The following is a 17,719-nucleotide window of genomic DNA, read 5'->3' as shown; positions in this document are numbered from 1 at the left end:
AGTCTGCATTATGAAGACGATTATCCACACAAATGCACCGTAAAAGAATGTGTATTTATATGCGCATACACAAATCAAAATCAGCACAAAGACATCTTCAAATGTTTTATTTGCACTATGTAGGCCATGAAGGCGCAAAGCACTCTTATTTTTAGGTGCGAGGGCATTAAACTTGCATTAGCTTCTAACTATGTGGCACTAATGAGAGTAAAGTTATGAGTAACATTTTGCAAGGTCACAGGCAGGATTATCTATTACTGTATCAATTAACTTTTTTGTCGGCAAACTAAGCAACTACACAAGAGAAGCGATGCCAATATAACAGGGATATATAATGTTGATGTTCCATTTTATCTATTGTGGTCACGTAGAAGTTGTCAAAGTGGAAAGGTAGAAAAGCATGACTTGATGCCTTGAGCAGCAGAGGAAGAAATCTGCCAACAAAAGAAAGTATTGAGAGTGAAAGCGAGAGGACTGCAGAGCATTCGATAAGCTTTCAGCACAGAGGGTTCTAGTTTAGTGAATGTTTTCATCCCTCTGACTGTGTTATCAGGTAGAGCCCATCTTTGTCCGGCTCCAGTCCATCGGATCCTGGAAGCATCGAAATATGTGCATCCGATCTATGTCTATGAGAGCGAGAACGAACAGAACCACTGTGTGTAGGATATCTCACTGAGCTCCATTAGAGCCAGAGCAGAACCCACAGACAGTATTTGACAATGAATTATTGATCGGTGGTGGGTTGTATTTTATCTGCCATACGTACAACACGAGCAAGTGAAGAGAACATCTTCACCACTTAGACGATGCATACCATATATCACATTTAGAAGCCCTGACTATGTCTGCAGGAGCTAAACACACTTTGAATAAAGGTTGAAGACAGGAGTTTTGACAGTGAAGTTTTTACTGCAGGCAATTGTGAAACTTAAAACACTATGGGTTAAAACAATAAAAAATGTAATGATAGTGATGATAGTAATTACAAATCGGACAAATATAGTATGAGATACCATTCACACGAGTTACACCAGAGGTACATTTTGTTTACTTGTTAATGTACCACTCCAAATATGTAACTACAAAAAAAAACAAATAATATGTCTTTAATATCTTGAACAACAGTCACAAAATGCATAATTGTTTGGCTACAGCAGTGGCACATGGTGGATATAACCATGTCAGCTAAACAGCAGATGTTGTACTAACATAGTATTCAACTGAAACCAACTGACAACAGCAGACTAGTGACCTCTTGTAAAAGTACATATTCAGCAGTTCTTCACTCATACAGACATGTCCATGTTTGACCATGTTCTTGCAGCCAGTTCAAAGCCAGGTCTGTGGAGTTACCTGCAGTTTACACACCCATCCTCTGCTCCATAACCCACTGCTTGACATGCACATGAAAAAATAATTCCCTATGGGGAATATGTTTCATGCACAGTTTTTAGGAGGAGATGGAAATGAAGTTGCCAGGTACAGCTGAATATCCTTGGGAGTAAATCTGCTTCAGTTAGATAATCCCTCTTTGCAATTTACACGTGTAATAAGGCAATTTATTCATGGTCTCATAAATTATTGATCCTCCCACAATACACCCCCCTCCCCCCCCAGATCGAGTACAGATCATTTTCAGCTTTAAGCACAAATGTACAAATGTTGCCTGAGATCTTTTATATATGGAATAGCTGGCTTTGCATGCTAAGCTTATTATATCTAGATCTGCATTACAAAGCTGGAGTGATCATTTAAGACGTGTGAGTGTTTGTGTGGTATGAAAACCTCTTTAAGTCTCTCGTTCAGCTTCTCATCAAGTTTACTTTTCTCTGTCTTTTCTTTCAAAGGTTGACAATTTTTAACTCTAACTTTTACTCTAATTGGAAACCCCACATTTGAACTCGCTTAGCCTTCTCACTGACATCTTGAAAGTTTTATTTTGTCATTAAATCAGCAAGAGGGAGAAAGAAAAGAAACTTTACATCTAATTTATTCACTCTTAATTTGGCTCAGCAAAGGGAAAGAAGAGTGAAAGACAAGTAAGTAAAACATTGGATGGCTCAATTTGTTTTTTCCCTCAAAAATTTTTTTAAGAATCTCCTTTATCTTTTGGTGGAAAATCACAGTTCTTTTGCCAAAGAGGTACTTGTTACTGTTGGCAGTCTTTACCAGCCATAACTTCATGGCATACAACTTACACCTATAACAACCAATGTTCACACTTCCCTGACATGCAAAGACATTACCATTTCAGATTTGTTCTTCAACAAATTTTCTTCCCATATGATTTAATTTCAAGGTAATTTGGTTCTACCTGTTAGCAGTGTTACTCACAGAGGCAAGGAAAGGCAAGGCAAGTTTATTTGTATAGCACATTTCAACAACAAGGCGATTCAAAGTGCTTCACATAAAACCATTAAAAGCATCAAAACATAATGCAGATTTAAAAACAGTTAAGAAAACATTAAAACAGTCAAAAAACAAAATAAAAGTAGAAAAAGCAACTTAAAAAATAAAAGTTGAATAAAAGTTGCAGTGCAGTTTAAGAAATAAAATGCAGTAGTGAGATGCAGTAATTGAATCTGGTTCAGTTAAAGGCAACAGCAAACAGAAAAGTCTTCAATGTGGACTTAAAGGAGCTGAGGGTCTCAGCAGACCTGCAGCTTTCAGAGACCTTGTTCCAGATCTGTGGAGCAGAAAAGCTGAACGCTGCTTCTCCATGTTTAGTTCTGACTCTTGGAACAGAAAGTAGACTCGTCCCAGACGACCTGAGTGACCGGGATGGTTCATAAGGTAGCAGCAGATCACAAACATACTTAGGCCCTAAACCATTCAGTGCTTTATAAACCAGCAGCAGGATTTTAAAGTCAATTATTTGTTTGACAGGGAGCCAGTGCAAAGACCTCAAAACTGGAGTGATGTGATCCACTTTCCTGGTCTTAGTGAGGACTCGAGCTGCAGCGTTCTGAATCAGCTGCAGCTTTCTGATTGACTTTTTACAGAGGCCTGTGAACACACCGTTACAGTAGTCAAGTCTACTGAAGATAAATGCATGGACAAGTTTCTCCAGATCCTGTTGAGACATAAGTCCTCTAACCCTTGATATATTCTTCAGGTGGTAGTAGGCTGATTTTGTAATTGTCTTGATATGGCTGTTCAGGTTGAGGTCTGAATCCATAACTACACCTAGATTTCTGGCTTGGTTTGAGGTTTTTAACATTAGTGATTGAAGTTGAGCACTGACTTTCAATCGTTCGTCCTTGGGACCAAAAACAATTACTTCTGTTTTATCTTGATTTAATTGAAGAAAATTTTGGCACATCCAGTTATTTCTTCAATGTATTTAGCCAGCCCTTGTATGGGACTATAGTCCCCTGGTGATATAGTTATGTAGAGTTGTGTGTCATCTGCATAATTATGATAACACACTTTGTTGTTTTTCATAATCTGAGCCAGTGGAAGCATGTAGATGTTGAACAGAAGAGGCCCCAGTATTGAACCTTGGGGAACACCACATGTCATCCTAGTCAGCTCTAATGTGTAATTAGCTACCGACACAAAGTATTGTCGGTCCTTCAAGTAGGATTCAAACCAGTTAAGTGCTGCGCCAGAGAGTCCTACCCAGACTTTCAGTCTGTCTAGTAGTATGTCATGATCGACCGTGTCGAATGCAGCACTGAGATCCAGTAATACTAAGACTGAGATTCTGCCACTGTCTGTGTTTAACTGGATGTCGTTGAAAACCTTAACAAGAGCAGTTTCAGTACTGTGGTGCTGACGAAAGCCGGACTGGAAGACATCGAAACAGTTATTTTCGGCCAAGAAGTTGTTCAGCTGTTGAAAAAACGCTTTTTCCATTATTCTACTTAAGAATCTGAGGTTTGATATTGGTCTATAGTTTTTCAATATTTCGGGGTCTAAACTAGCCTTCTTTAGAAGTGGTTTAATATCTGCAGTTTTTAGGGCTTGTGGGAAGACACCTTAGAGAAGGGATGTGTTTACGATTTGTAAAAGATCAGCGGTCATGCAGTGTGAAATATTTTTGAAAAAGTGTGTTGGTAGAATATCCAAGCAGCAGGAGAATGTTTTCAGATGTTGTATAATGTCTTCTAGGCTTCTTTGGTTAATTGAGTGAAATTGTGTCATGATATTTGAATGGATGCTATTTAAAGATGGGGACAACACATATCCTGTGGTTGGTGTGGAGCCACCGACTGCTTGTCTAATTTTCAGAATTTTATCAGCAAAATAGGAGGCAAATTGATTGCATGCCCAGGTGGATTGGAGCGTATCCGTTACCGACACCGGAGGGTTTGTTAGCCTGTCCACGGTAGCAAATAAGGCACGTGTATTGTTTTTGTTTTTGGTTATGATGTCAGAGAAGAAGGCCTGTCTTGCATTTCTAAGTTCCAAATTATAATTGTGAAGTCTCTCTTTATAGATACCACAGTGAACCTGGAGATTAGTTTTTCGCCACCTGCGTTCAGCTTTCCGACACTCTCTTTTCTCTATTCTGACCAGTGTGGCATTTCTCCAAGGGGATCTTTTCTTACCCGAGACAACCTTCACCTTAGTGGGTGCAATGGCGTCAATAACATTTTTAACTTTAGAATTGAAGCCATCCACAAGCTCATTGACTGAGATGCAAGAGAGGCCTGGTGTGGAGCAGAACTTCTGAATAAATAGTTCACTGGTGTCTTCAGTGATGTAACGCTTTGTCACAACCTTGGTTTGGACATTTGTGTGTAGAGAGATTGCACTCTCAAAGAAAACACAGGAATGATCAGAGAGTGCAACATCCGTCACAGCAACCTTGGAAATGTCCAGACCTTTGGTGATGATTAGGTCTAGAGTGTGCCCCTTATTGTGGGTGGGACCTGTTACATGCTGAGTCAGATCATAGTTATCAAGGACACCACATAGGACATGAAATACTCTCTTTTGCATATTTCCAAACACTAGGTTGGTGCCACTAAGATTCCCATTTTTTTTTATCAGCTGACCAAATATAAGCTGTGTTTTCTTTTCTCAGTCTTAAAGTTCAATATTACATGACGTTCAAGTCAGTTTGTTATGAACTCTCTCCTTTGGTGGTACATAGAGCCCAACCCACTCCACCCTTCCTCTCTTCCTCCTCCTATCTACAGCCATGTACCTCCACCTCTCTCTCTCTCTCTCTCTCTCTCTCTCTCTCTCTCCCTCTCTCTCTTCCCCCCCCCCCCCCTCCTCTCTCTCGCATCATCCACTCATCTGGCGAACTGTTATCTTGCCTGGAGGATCTGCACCTCATAGGTGATGACTATGGAAATATAATCAGAATATAGAAAGAAGCTCTGGGAGGATTTTTTGTTGGAGCAGACTTATTGTGTTCCGACCTCTTTGTGGAGTTGAGTAGGACCAGTGGTGTCTCTCATGTGGTATGTATGAAACACATTATTGCACACATTGTGGCAGGTGTGTCTTTTGTTTTGGTAGCTTATTGCTGTAACAGATTTAATAAAACAAGGAGGTGGACTGGATTACTGAAACATCAGATTTTGTGATGAACCAAGTCTGCAACTCACTATAATTATATAAATATATACTATAAACTATAAATTGTTTTTTAATCAGTCAGTGTATTTGTCTAATCTATGATATCTGAGTCTGACGTCCTTTTTTAATTGCTTAAAACTTCTGTGGATTGACAAATGAATTATTGTACAATTCACAGATGTTGCATTCAGAGGTATCTTCAAGGTGTTTTCATTCATACACTGATAATTCAATAGACTTGCACATGTGCAGGAAATACAATGGTCAAACTGTCCTTCATACTGTAGACATGACACAGGCTGAGAATGACAAATCTGAGAAAAGCTTTTCCCGTTTTATTGTTGAGCGATTCCTCTGTCCTTTTTATTCCCATTCATATGCCTACAAGCTTTTACTTTGAAACAACTATTGGCGCTCAGCCGCATACCCATCTAATGAGATGTAAAACCATCGTTGTCCATATTCCATCAAATGAGGTTAAAGGTTGTCTCTAGAATAACTGGCGAAAGATCAAAGCAGGAATTGAACTCTAATACACTCGACTCTGAATGCTTGAGGAAACGAATGGAAAACCTTCCTATTCATTAATTTCTTTACATGTATCCATATCCGCAGCAAATTGGACTGTCACACTCATTTTTAATTATTAAGGACCCTCATTTGTCGTCCCGCTGACGACATCGAAAAGCTCTTTGTTGTTGTGGTGACATTTGAGCCAGATATTATCAATGTGGAGACACTGGATACTCTTGTTTTGTGATTGAGGGTTTGGTGGTGTGGAACAAGGCAGGGGGATTAAATCCATTGGAATTAAGTGTCTAGCCGAGGAACATAGATGTCCATGGTAAAAGTTCTGGTGTTGGGTTGCATTGAGCCATGGCGTTTTCTGCTGAGGTCAAGTGCATTAGTAATCAATTTCTCCTGGGGTCCTGAGTCTTCTGATGGAGAGTGAACTTCATAAGACATGAATGAAAAAGTGCACTATACAGATACAGTATGAATCCCGTTTCCATTGTCCTCCCATCTGCTGTCTCTGTCTCCTCCACCAGAGCAGGGAAGGGAGTTTTCTCAGCCATGAAGCTCGGCAAGATCAAGAGCTCCAAGGACGATCACAAGAGAGGAGGTAAAGCAACGTCCATTTAACCCCAATTGAAACCTTTAACTTTTTTTTCCCTGCAATCCAGCAGGTTATCTGGAGTCAAAGTACATGTTGAAGCCCATTTCCCAAGTTATTAGTCATATAGTACATGTAGAAAACAAGCGGCACTAGAAATGGACGGTCCTATTTAGGGCCAAAGCCAGGAATTACTGAGGTCCTACGTCTGAGTCAAAAAAGATAGTTGTGTAATATATAAACATAAGATACAAAATACTGGAATTAGGCTATTGCATATCCACCAAGTGTTATTATTGCATAATTAACTCCCGCCAACTTTCCCAGAAAATAACGAAGACAGGCCCTCTCTGTATCCTGAACGTTAGTTACTGATGTGGTCCTACCATCAAAACATTTATGTTTGGTTTGGTGATGTCCCGATTGTGATATTGTCATTCAGATGAGCCGGCGGTTCTGGACATGGAGGACATGGACAGGAAGGCGATGCGTCTTGCTGGAGTCCAGGACCCAGACACCATCTCTCTGGCTTCTGTCACAGCCGTCACCACCAACGTCTCCAATAAGAGGTCTTGTTTTTTCATTGAGATGAATGCATGCACACAGACACGGTAGAGAAATCTGCCTCAGTCAGTACTGTACATCTCGAATTACTGATGCCGCAGGTGATTTGAAGCTGGTTGCACAGTGATGCCAATAGCATATATTTGCAAGAATAAACATATTCATTCTGAGAAGATGGAAGAATGAGAGCATTCCCAATTTAAGATTCAAACTTAGAGTTGAGTTTATAATCATATGCTATCTCAATTTTCAATGTTGGAGCGCAGGAGAATGTAATCCTTGATTGTGTTGTGTTTCTTAAGGTCAAAGCCAGATATTAAGATGGAGCCGAGCTCTGGACGCCCAGTGGATTATCAGGTGTGTATGTGTGTCTGGGTCAGGTAACTACTGCATAGTTGCATGATTTATGAAGATAGAGTTGCTGCTGGTTAACTTACTGCTGGAGGAAATGTCAACCTGTCTTAGCTTTCAGAGTCATATCTGATGTGCTTATGTCTACATTCAGATCAGCATCACAGTGATAGAGGCCCGGCAGCTGATAGGCCTCAACATGGACCCCGTAGTGTGTGTGGAGATTGGAGATGACAAAAAATACACATCTATGAAGGAGTCCACCAACTGCCCTTACTATAACGAGGTAAGACTTTGTCAGCTCTAAAAACTCAGCAGGAATGCGACTTTAAACTAAATATGAACTTCTTTTTAATGTCTGCATCGCTCTGTCCCTACTAGTCTTCACATGGTTTCTTCATTCAGCCATCTGTATTTCCAAGGCTTAACCAATTGTTCTAACCTATGCAGTATTATAGTCATGCTTTTAATTTTGACAAAAACTACCTTAATCACATTCTGGCCAATATTGAGGTTCGACTGAGATTTGTTGTTAAGATTATATTCCAACTAATGATACCAATTACAAATAACTTCATGACTTCACTGTAGAAAGTATATGGAATGTATTTTACTGCAAATGCAGTAGTGTCCATATTAAATAAAATATGATGTCAATATTAAAGAGGTTAACTCGTGGATAAGTGTCTAAAATAGGTTTCTTCTGTACATTAACAAATCAATCAAATGATCTGAGCTGCAACACAGCAATACAACAAGGTTTGCAAACTAATGCCAATAAAACAATAAATGTGTATTTGCTCCCAGAATAACCACAATAAATATTGCATGCTTACAATTTGACAATTTGAGTATGTTAAAGAATTGCAAACCTAGGTTGTATTTGATAAGATCATTAGCTAGATAATAAAATGCTGTGTCGAGGCTGTCAGTGCTCTCTTTGATGGTCTAATTTTGTAGTGATGTATTGACTTTAAAAAGCGCTTCACTAGAGCGTTTTGCCCGCTCTGAGTGTTCCTGAAGAGCAGATAATGTCTCTTGGTGGGACATGTTGGTAGTGGAGAGGGTCACTCAGAGCTCAGCCTCTGGATTGTGTCCTGCAGGGACAGGAAGTGACAGTTTGGCTGCTATCGATTCTACGGTTTGTCTGAAAGTCCCCTGTGGACAGGCAAACTTGAAACCTTGTGTGCTCAAGATAATAGTTCTTCATGCTTTCTCTCCTCGTATCCAGACCCTCCAGTCTGTGCTGTTTTAGATAGGTGCTCACTTCTCTGGACTCATCATATGAAATCATCACTGATAATATTGCAGAAACTACATCATCGTGAGAAATGTAATGTCACCCCATTTCATCACCTTTTTCTTAGTTTTTCATTTTGTAAATTAATATTTTATCCTGACAACAGCACAAATTTGGAGTTTTGACTCAATCGTGAGGGACGTGATAATGGGTCCATGGTTGAGATGTGTCCTGAAGCAAAGTCAATGATGGACAGTTGTGTAGAGTCTGGTTCTGCAGTTTTATTCTTTGTATCCACTGTGAATAAACACGAACAGAATCTGAAAATAACAAACAAAGAGGAACTGCAAAGTGATCTTATGAGACACTTGTTCCCTGCATCAACGTTGCCTGGAGTAGAGTTGCATATAGGAGGCAACAGTATAGCTGTACAAGAACTAAAGAGCTTGAGGGGCTAGAGCTTTGATGTGGCTACAATGTGAGCTGATCTGATTAAGTTTCAGTTCATTCCCTTAGTTAAACTCTATCTGCACTGATATCCTCTGAACTTCAAAGTTACCTCGCACACGTTACTGCCAGAGCAAATCTGAAAGAAGATTGTGTTATCCAGTAGTATAAGGGACTATGTTTTTAATGGGAAAACCTTTTTTCTCTCCTGTGCAGTATTTTGTCTTTGACTTCCATGTCCCTCCGGACGTCATGTTTGATAAGATCATCAAGCTCTCAGTAAGTAATCCTTACCCCAAAAGAATGCACTGCAGTACTGCTAAACAAACCCATTTTTCCCACTTTGGTAAATGGTATTGCTTACACTTGAGGTTTCAGTTTTAGAGCACATAAAATTCTAAATATTTTATGTTTTAATGAGGAAAAATGTAATGGTGAAAATAATGTAATTCCTTAAAGGAAAACTTCACCCTTAAAATTAACATTTGTATATCAATTGCCTTAACGGAGAATCTGAAAACTCCATATATATAATTAAGCAAAAGTCAGGTTCAACAATAGTAACACTCTATCGGACAATCATTTACAAACTGTCTGTGCAGTGTCTCGTGCAGTATAATCCAAATATTGTTTATCCAGTTATAAATGCTCACTACTCCCCAAACACATGCATCTTCGATTAAACGTTCCTATTTAAGACACTTCCATCTTATGCTTTTGTATGCACGCTACTAGCCTGTGAGATCAAGGTAACGTGTGGTGAATAGTAGATAAACAAATAGTCATTTTGGGAGTAAAGTATATTTAAAACATCACCATACTCACACTCACCAGTAAAAAAAGCTTGTGAAAATCAACAACAAAGTTATTTTTGTGTATGGACCATGAAATCAAATTATCTTTATAAGGGACAATAATTGAATAATGAATCTGAATCTGCATTCATTTGGATAATTAATGATCTGGGATCGTAGCTGGTTATGTTTTTAATGGAAAATGATCAAGACACCGTGCAGCCCCTTGTTAACATAAAGTCCAAAGCAATCTGTTTCCCTTTAACACCCACACTTTGAATAATGTATGAACCTGTCCCATACTGTCCTGCCTTTTGTTCTAACATTTCATTCTCAATTCTGTCTGCATAGGTTATTCATTCTAAAAATCTTCTTCGAAGTGGGACATTGGTGGGAACCTTCAAGATGGATGTAGGGACTGTTTACTCTCAGCCTGGTAAACTACAAGCTGTAGCTCCAATATGAATCTAATAACTGATCATAACATACATGCATGGTCTACTTGAAAATGTTCATCTAGTCGTTATTTTGTTCATTGTAAAGTTAGACTGGATTCAATAATAGCTGTGAGTTATTAACCAATTGATTGCTATCTCTCCTAGAACATCAGTTTTACCACAAGTGGTCCATCTTGTCTGATCCCGATGACATAACAGCGGGATGTAAAGGATATGTAAAGTGTGACATCGCTGTGGTCGGGAAGGGCGACAACATTAAGACCCCACACAAGGCCAACGAGACCGATGAAGACGACTTAGAGGGGTAATAAGCTGTTACTGGGGTGCTTTTAAAGTATCATTTCTATTTTACTAGTTGAAAGCGTTACAACAAATGTTAATATATGTGTACAGATTATTCCATATCATTCTTTTCAAATCTTTACTTTTCTTCAATGTAGTCAATAACTCCACAATCCCGTCTCTGAATGAGGTTTGTTTGCAGGAACCTTCTGCTCCCAGAGGGCATTTCAGCAGAGAGGCAGTGGGCCAGGTTTTATGTGAAGATCTACCGCGCTGAGGGGCTTCCTAAAATGAACACCAACATTATGGCGAACGTGAAGAAGGCCTTCATAGGAGAGAACAGAGACTTGGTGGACCCCTACGTTCAAGTGCAGTTTGCTGGACAGAAAGTAACTCCCTCCACATCCTGCAATGTCTTATTCTTTGCTTAGTGGGGTTATTTCTCCCGCAGGGATCATGCTTGCTCCCCTAGAATATGTGGTTTAGATAATGCATCCATACATCTGTAATGTGGATTTTCAAAGCTTTAAGGTTTAACTAGGAGCAGATTATCTCACATAAAAGCATTAACACAAAAACATATAAAACATATATAAAAACCCTATAATATCAGACTTATTATATCAAGGGAAACAAAGGAGAAAGAAATACGGTTTCTAGTTCTTATTAAACTTTCTGGTTGAGCCTTAAGTACTATGTGCAAAAAGTGTTTGATCTTAAGATGTACCATTACATTGGCCAGCCAACATTTATGAGCTGGTGATTCAGCCTTTTTGCATCTGAAGAGTCTGAGGAGCAGGCTTCAAGTAAGTAATGTAGAGAAGGCCTCTGAAAGGATTGGGTCACATTTTTGTTTAGTATATCTTAATAACATAATTGCTTGTTCATGTGTACTTTGAAAGGGTTATTGGTTGCCGCTGTCCATATTTGCTGAGATTTCAATGTAAATGGCAAAGGGCAAAATCCTTCTTTCCCTGCAAAATATACTTGAGTCAAGGCTGAAGCTAATATGAGGAAATTCCCTCTTTGTGCTTCACTGGACAGGGTTTTCTTATTGAGATATGGAAGGGGGACAGGAAACGTTGCACTTAAAGGACTGCAACTTTGAAAGGTAGACACTTGATTTGTCAAACTCAGACTGCTGAAGCCTCATATTAACTATTGCTGAACATCAAAATACATTTTTACACAAAATGAGAACTGTGGATTTCATCCCTCATCTCTTAAATTGAAATATCTTAAGAGGGGATCTCTTAATTACCAGTATGAGCATTTGAAAAAATGTGATCCTATCTTTTAAGCAATTCACATTTGCTCCTGAACAAACGTTTTCCCAATTTGTTACCGGACAGAGGGGGCCAATGAAGTAGAATATATCCTTTAAAGTTATTACTATTTAGACAACAGTATCATCTACTATAAGGACTAGAGATACTTTGTACTTGAGTGTTACTCCATGCGTCTCCAGGGGAAGACATCAGTCCAGAGGAGCAGTTATGAACCCATCTGGAACGAGCAGGTCGTCTTCACCGAGCTATTCCCTCCACTCTGCAAACGCTTGAAGGTCCAGATACGAGACTCGGATAAGGTTAACGACGTCGCCATAGGAACCCACTTTGTTGACCTACGCAAAATATCAAATGATGGTGACAAAGGTCGGTCAACACACACAGTTGTTCTCATTAGCATTGATTTGTTGTCCGGTATATTCATTAGTCAGTTTTAACGAGTTCATATTTTACTGTATGTGGTAATTAGCTGTGCTGTGTGAATCGAACCTCATAACCCACCCGACCCTTTGCTAATGGCGGTGTGAATTTAAGGGATGACATTTAAATGAACTTGAAATTGATACATACATTAGCATATATTAAATCAAAGTGCAATATCCATTATGAAGAATTGTGCTAATGTCTGGGGAAATTCCCCACAAACTAGTGACACTATTTCTAGCATTGATTGGATTTTCTTTTTATTCATAGAGGACAAATTCTTGCACATAATTAGTGATTTCCACCATTACCGATCAGACAATCAAGCGTATAACCTCACAGAAACTCCAAACATTACAAACTTATAAAGCTAAAAAAAAAAACACAGTAAGCCGCACAGCAATGAGCTTAAAGCAATAGTCAAATTGAGCCAAAAGTTGTATTACAATTTAAACCTGTAAGCAGTGGCAGGCCAACAATTTGCTATGAAAGTTAAAAGTTCAACAAGATTTGGGGTGACAACTAAAACGGCTTGTGCTAACTTTCACGCTGCTGTGTGGCTTTTTGTTTGTTTGTTTGTTTCTGTTTTGCTCGGCAGGGGTTGGAATATCAAGTTTCTTATGCTTGGGCTGTAGACGCTTTAAAAGATCTCCTATGTAACTGTCAAAACATTATTTTAGGTTACCACAGCATCTCACAGACATTTATTTTCCCTTTTCCAGGGTTCCTGCCCACCTTGGGTCCAGCTTGGGCCAACATGTACGGTTCCACCCGTCAGTACACTCTGATGGACGAGCACCAGGACCTGAATGAGGGTCTTGGAGAAGGTGTGTCCTTCAGAGCCCGCCTCCTGCTCTCTATCGCAGTGGAGATCCTTGACACCACCTCACCAGAGCTCATGAGCTCCACTGAGGTGCAGGTAGAGGGTGTCTCCAACATCTCAGAGGTGAGAAGACCTGACTGCAGACACAGCTCAGTGGTTTTTGGATAATATTTTTGGTGTATCAGTTTAAGGCTATTATTTTATTATTATTATTTTACTCATAGACTGGCTAATTACTGTTGTGTTGTTGCCTAGCACCACAGTGGCTTCCGCAGGTGCACTGATCACTCGTGTTGCTGGACATTTGTAGGAAAATGCACAAACAAATTACAAAATAACTTTTTGTAAGATATGCAAACTGTTCCTTCAACTTCATCACTTAAAACAAAATCATCTTTCAAAACAGAGAAAAGCTGTTATCCTGACTAAACATGCTGTTTGACCTCCTGACCTACAATAAACAGTGTAATGCTACAATCCACCATAGGATTGGCACATGTGTAGTTATGTGTCTGTACATGTCTACTCATCAGTGAAATAAGAAACGTTAGATGCTTTGCCTCAGGGTCAGTTTGCCAGCTATTTTACCTCCTGGCTGTTGGTGTAAATTTGTCCCCTGGGAACCTCAGTCATGCCAGCATGAGTCAGTGCCAGGTGTCGAGTCCTTTGCTTTGAGGGAGAGACAGATTTCTAATTTAATCAAAGAAATGAGAAATACTGTAAATAAACTAATGTATTTCTCCTATTAAACTTGACATTTGTTTCACTCGCCATTTGTCATCTATTATTAGACAAAGTAAAATGTGTTCATCGATGGTGTTGGATTATTCACAGACGTTTACATGTCGAAGTGTCCCTGAGCAAGACACTGAACCTCTAGCTGCTCCCCGGGCGCCTCTCAGGGCAGCCCACTGCTCCTTAACCAAAGATGGGTCAAATGCAGAAAAGAATGGTGGGTCGCGGACCCGTTTTCAATGGGTCGCAGGTTTTTGCCTGAAAAGAAGAAAAAAAAAAAATATATATATATAGTGTCGTTATTTTGCGGGCTCTGGTTTCAACTTGTTTTGCACTTGTCCCTCCCTTTTCTGCAGCGTGTTCCAGGTTGGGTCAAACCATCCTGATATGGGGAAGACTCTGAGTTTTTAGGATAGGATTAAATTAAACAGTGATGGCGCTGCCTGCATGACAGGAAAAAATTCTGGGGTCGTGAGGAGAATTGAGGGCTGCTTAATTTTCTGTAAAGCACAATGTTTTTCAGTATTTACCTAATGATGAAGTAATTACAAGAAAAATACATTTTGTATATATGAATCCTTTTGAATTGCACTTTTTGTTTAATTCATTTTGAATTTGTGGAAAAGCTGCTCCTCAAGACAGTGACTTGTTCCATAGTAAAGTGTTTGTCATAGATTCAGTGAGTGTGTATTCTCAGTTAAAGTTAGGTCATTTGAGTCTTTTTGAAACTACTTCTTAGTTGTTGGACTTTTTTGTTTGTGCATGAAAGCTGTTGAGTCTGTTTAAAAATGAAGATTCTGAATTGTTGTTTATGTTGTAATACCTCGTGTCTTGAAGATGCACTTTGGGGTTTTTAATTAAAATGCAGCTAATTGAGTGTGAAAGGGAATAGTTCCCTCTCCAGCATCACCACCAGCTGCTCGTTTTGGTGTATCATTAAACTTGTTTTTGTGTTGGCATACATATCCTGTACTATCTCAGGTTCAAACTGGACGATCTTTTCATTAAATTAATTTCAGAAGTTGAGAATGTTCCTCGATTCGGGTCGCAGCTTGTCAATCAGGGGTGATGGTGGGTCCCGCAGCCAGACCAGTTGAGAACCACTGGTCTATCTGGTCAGGATCATTGTGAGCTGGCTCCGATTCAGTTAGGTTGTTGGACAGACCAATCGTGATTGGGTCATCTCATTGATTTCAGCTGAATCTTTTGTGGGCTTGCCGTAAAGTTAAAACATGTTAGAGTTGATATTTCATTAATGTAATGTTAATAGTTGTTCCCAAACTCCCCTTTAACGGCCCTATGAGACCGAGCAGGCTTTAATGTTTTGTATGGTTATTGCCAAAACGGTTATGTTGAGGAAAGTTAATTGTTTTAAAAAGTGGCTCAATGTTATGGTCTTTACTTAGAGGACACTAGGTACTCATCATACGAACACACCGTGAATTTGTTATGATTTGGGCCCTTTATTGATTATGTCAGAAAGTAAAACAACTCTGCTGCAGCTAAGTAGCGTAAGCCAAGCTGTATTAGCTACCTTGGAGTCATTGTGATGAACTTCTGCAAATCCTTTTTAAAAGAATAATTAGTATTTATTAATATTCTAATAACAACCATATGAATATGTAAACAGAATCATGAGGCAGAAAATATGGTGGAAATTAGTGTATTTACACATGTAATGTATAAATGATGTGGCTCACTAATTCGGAGAGGAGGCAGGTAGATTTTATGTGTGTAGAGAATTACAGGAAAGTGCAGATGCAGTAATTCTTCCACAGACCGTACAACAAAATGAATGGATTTCATTCCAATAAAATGTTTCACTGTTTTATTTATTGCACTTCTCACTCCATTAGAGCGCCACTGGGAAAATAGATGAGTTCTTCCTCTTTGGTTCCTTCCTGGAGGCCACCATGATAGACAGGAAGATTGGTGACAAAGCAATTAGTTTTGAAATCACAATAGGTAAATATACCCTTCCTTTGTCTTGTTAATATCAACCTGCACACCTCCACACTTTTACAATTCATCAGAGAAATGTGACGTGAAATAATCAATACACCATAACCAAGCAAACTCTAGAAATGTTCTGCCCGCAAACAGGGAACTATGGCAACCAGATAGATGGTGCAAGCAAGCCTTCATCGTCAAAGAAAAAGAAGAAAGATGGTGAGAATGAAGAAGAGGAGAACGAGCTCATACAGAACTCCAGTGAGGACGAGGCGGACGAGGACGGGGACCTGGTTTCTGTCTCCTCCACTCCTCCAATGAAGCCCGTCATTACCGACAGGTCAGGGGTCAAGGGTCAAAGGTCACAGGGGCAAGGTTCAAGGATGTTTAGAAAGCAATTGTAACAATATAGGGTGTTAGACTGTGAACAAAGTATTTTTTTGTACTTTGTAGGAATTACTTCCATCTTCCCTACTTTGAAAAGAAGCCGTGTATCTACATCAAGAGTTGGTGGCAGGACCAGAGAAGACGACTTTACAACTCCAACATGATGGACAAGATCGCTGACAAGCTGGTCAGTATTAAAGTACCCATTTATTCCCAATATGCAAATGTTTGCTCAGATGGCAAGATTGACTAAACTCAGTAGCAGTTATAGCAGTAATAACAAAACTAAGAGTCTAGAGTCCGGCTCCAGTAGCGTGTTTGAGGCAGTATTCAAGTGGTGCTTTGAACCAAATGCTAACATTAACATGCTTACATTCTCACAATGGCAATGCTAACAAAGTGAGGTCAAGGAAGTTTAGGCGCTTCAGCCTGTTGAAGCAGCTGAGGCTGGTATCTAGTCATGAACCAAAGTATTGGGGAAATCTTACGGGGATCATGAACGTCCATCTGATCCATCTGATCCATCTGATGTCAACCTCATGGTGGCGCTAGAGGAAGAGTCCAGGGATAATTTAAGTCCATAGGATTTATCCTCTGGGCACCATGATTGTCTGTATAAAATGTCATAGCAGTCCATTCAGTAGTTGTTGAGATACATTGTTTTCCCCAGAACCATGCTGCTGCATGTCTAAAAAGATGGTAAATTAAGAAAAATATAGTATCAAAAAATCCCACGCAACGGATAGAAATAGTAGAAAATATAAGTTTTATTGTTTTTATCACAGATGAAGTATACTGTTAAAGCATACTATAGCAGTATGTCTATGTTGATATGGGGCATTTTGTATTTGTAAAATATATTTTGGGTATAACAACTTGTTTTGTCCTAAACTCCCATGTGGTTATTGTGTCCCGACAGGAAGAGGGTTTGAATGATGTTCAGGAGATCATTAAGACGGAGAAGGCTTTCCCAGAGCGCAGACTCAGGGGAGTGCTGGAGGAGCTCAGCGTCGGCTGCAGGCAAGATACTCATAAATAATCATTTTCATTGTCTTTGTGACTCGGTGGTCAGCGCAGATACAGATAGTTCCCCTGATGCTAAAAGCTGTACTGTAAGACCTAAAACTGTATAGTGCTCATGAGACAATTATGTATTCAATGCTGTTTACAAACGGTTCCAACATGCACATTAATTAATGATTACTTGCAGCTTCATAATGACCCAGAAACAACTGACGACAGCAGCTCACTACACTGAGACATCTCTCAAACACAGTCATTGAGATTGTCATGGTGACAATCACAGCGCAATAAGTCCCTTTCATGT

The 17,719-nt window shown here is 39.5% G+C and overlaps 1 protein-coding gene across 2 annotated transcripts in view; it reads left to right on the top strand.

The window, feature by feature from the left end:
- otofa (otoferlin a) overlaps positions 1-17,719 on the top strand; it is a gene marked incomplete at both ends in the record, with an annotated part of 70,243 nt that overhangs the window by 35,706 nt on the left and 16,818 nt on the right. For both annotated transcript variants that reach the window (XM_079216113.1, XM_079216114.1), the window contains 14 exons: positions 6,585-6,658; positions 7,092-7,218; positions 7,516-7,570; positions 7,719-7,850; positions 9,468-9,530; positions 10,397-10,481; positions 10,648-10,807; positions 10,988-11,174; positions 12,254-12,440; positions 13,220-13,443; positions 15,912-16,020; positions 16,159-16,345; positions 16,459-16,579; positions 17,312-17,412. In XM_079216113.1, coding sequence (XP_079072239.1) covers positions 6,585-6,658; positions 7,092-7,218; positions 7,516-7,570; positions 7,719-7,850; positions 9,468-9,530; positions 10,397-10,481; positions 10,648-10,807; positions 10,988-11,174; positions 12,254-12,440; positions 13,220-13,443; positions 15,912-16,020; positions 16,159-16,345; positions 16,459-16,579; positions 17,312-17,412 — 1,812 coding nt within the window. The remainder of the gene's footprint in view (positions 1-6,584; positions 6,659-7,091; positions 7,219-7,515; positions 7,571-7,718; positions 7,851-9,467; positions 9,531-10,396; positions 10,482-10,647; positions 10,808-10,987; positions 11,175-12,253; positions 12,441-13,219; positions 13,444-15,911; positions 16,021-16,158; positions 16,346-16,458; positions 16,580-17,311; positions 17,413-17,719) is intronic.

This window comes from Taurulus bubalis (genome assembly GCF_910589615.1).
Source record: "Taurulus bubalis genome assembly, chromosome: 3".
NCBI lineage: Eukaryota > Metazoa > Chordata > Actinopteri > Perciformes > Cottidae > Taurulus > Taurulus bubalis.
The sequence above is the reverse complement of the archived record's forward strand: the minus strand, read 5'-3'. Positions and strand labels throughout refer to the sequence as shown.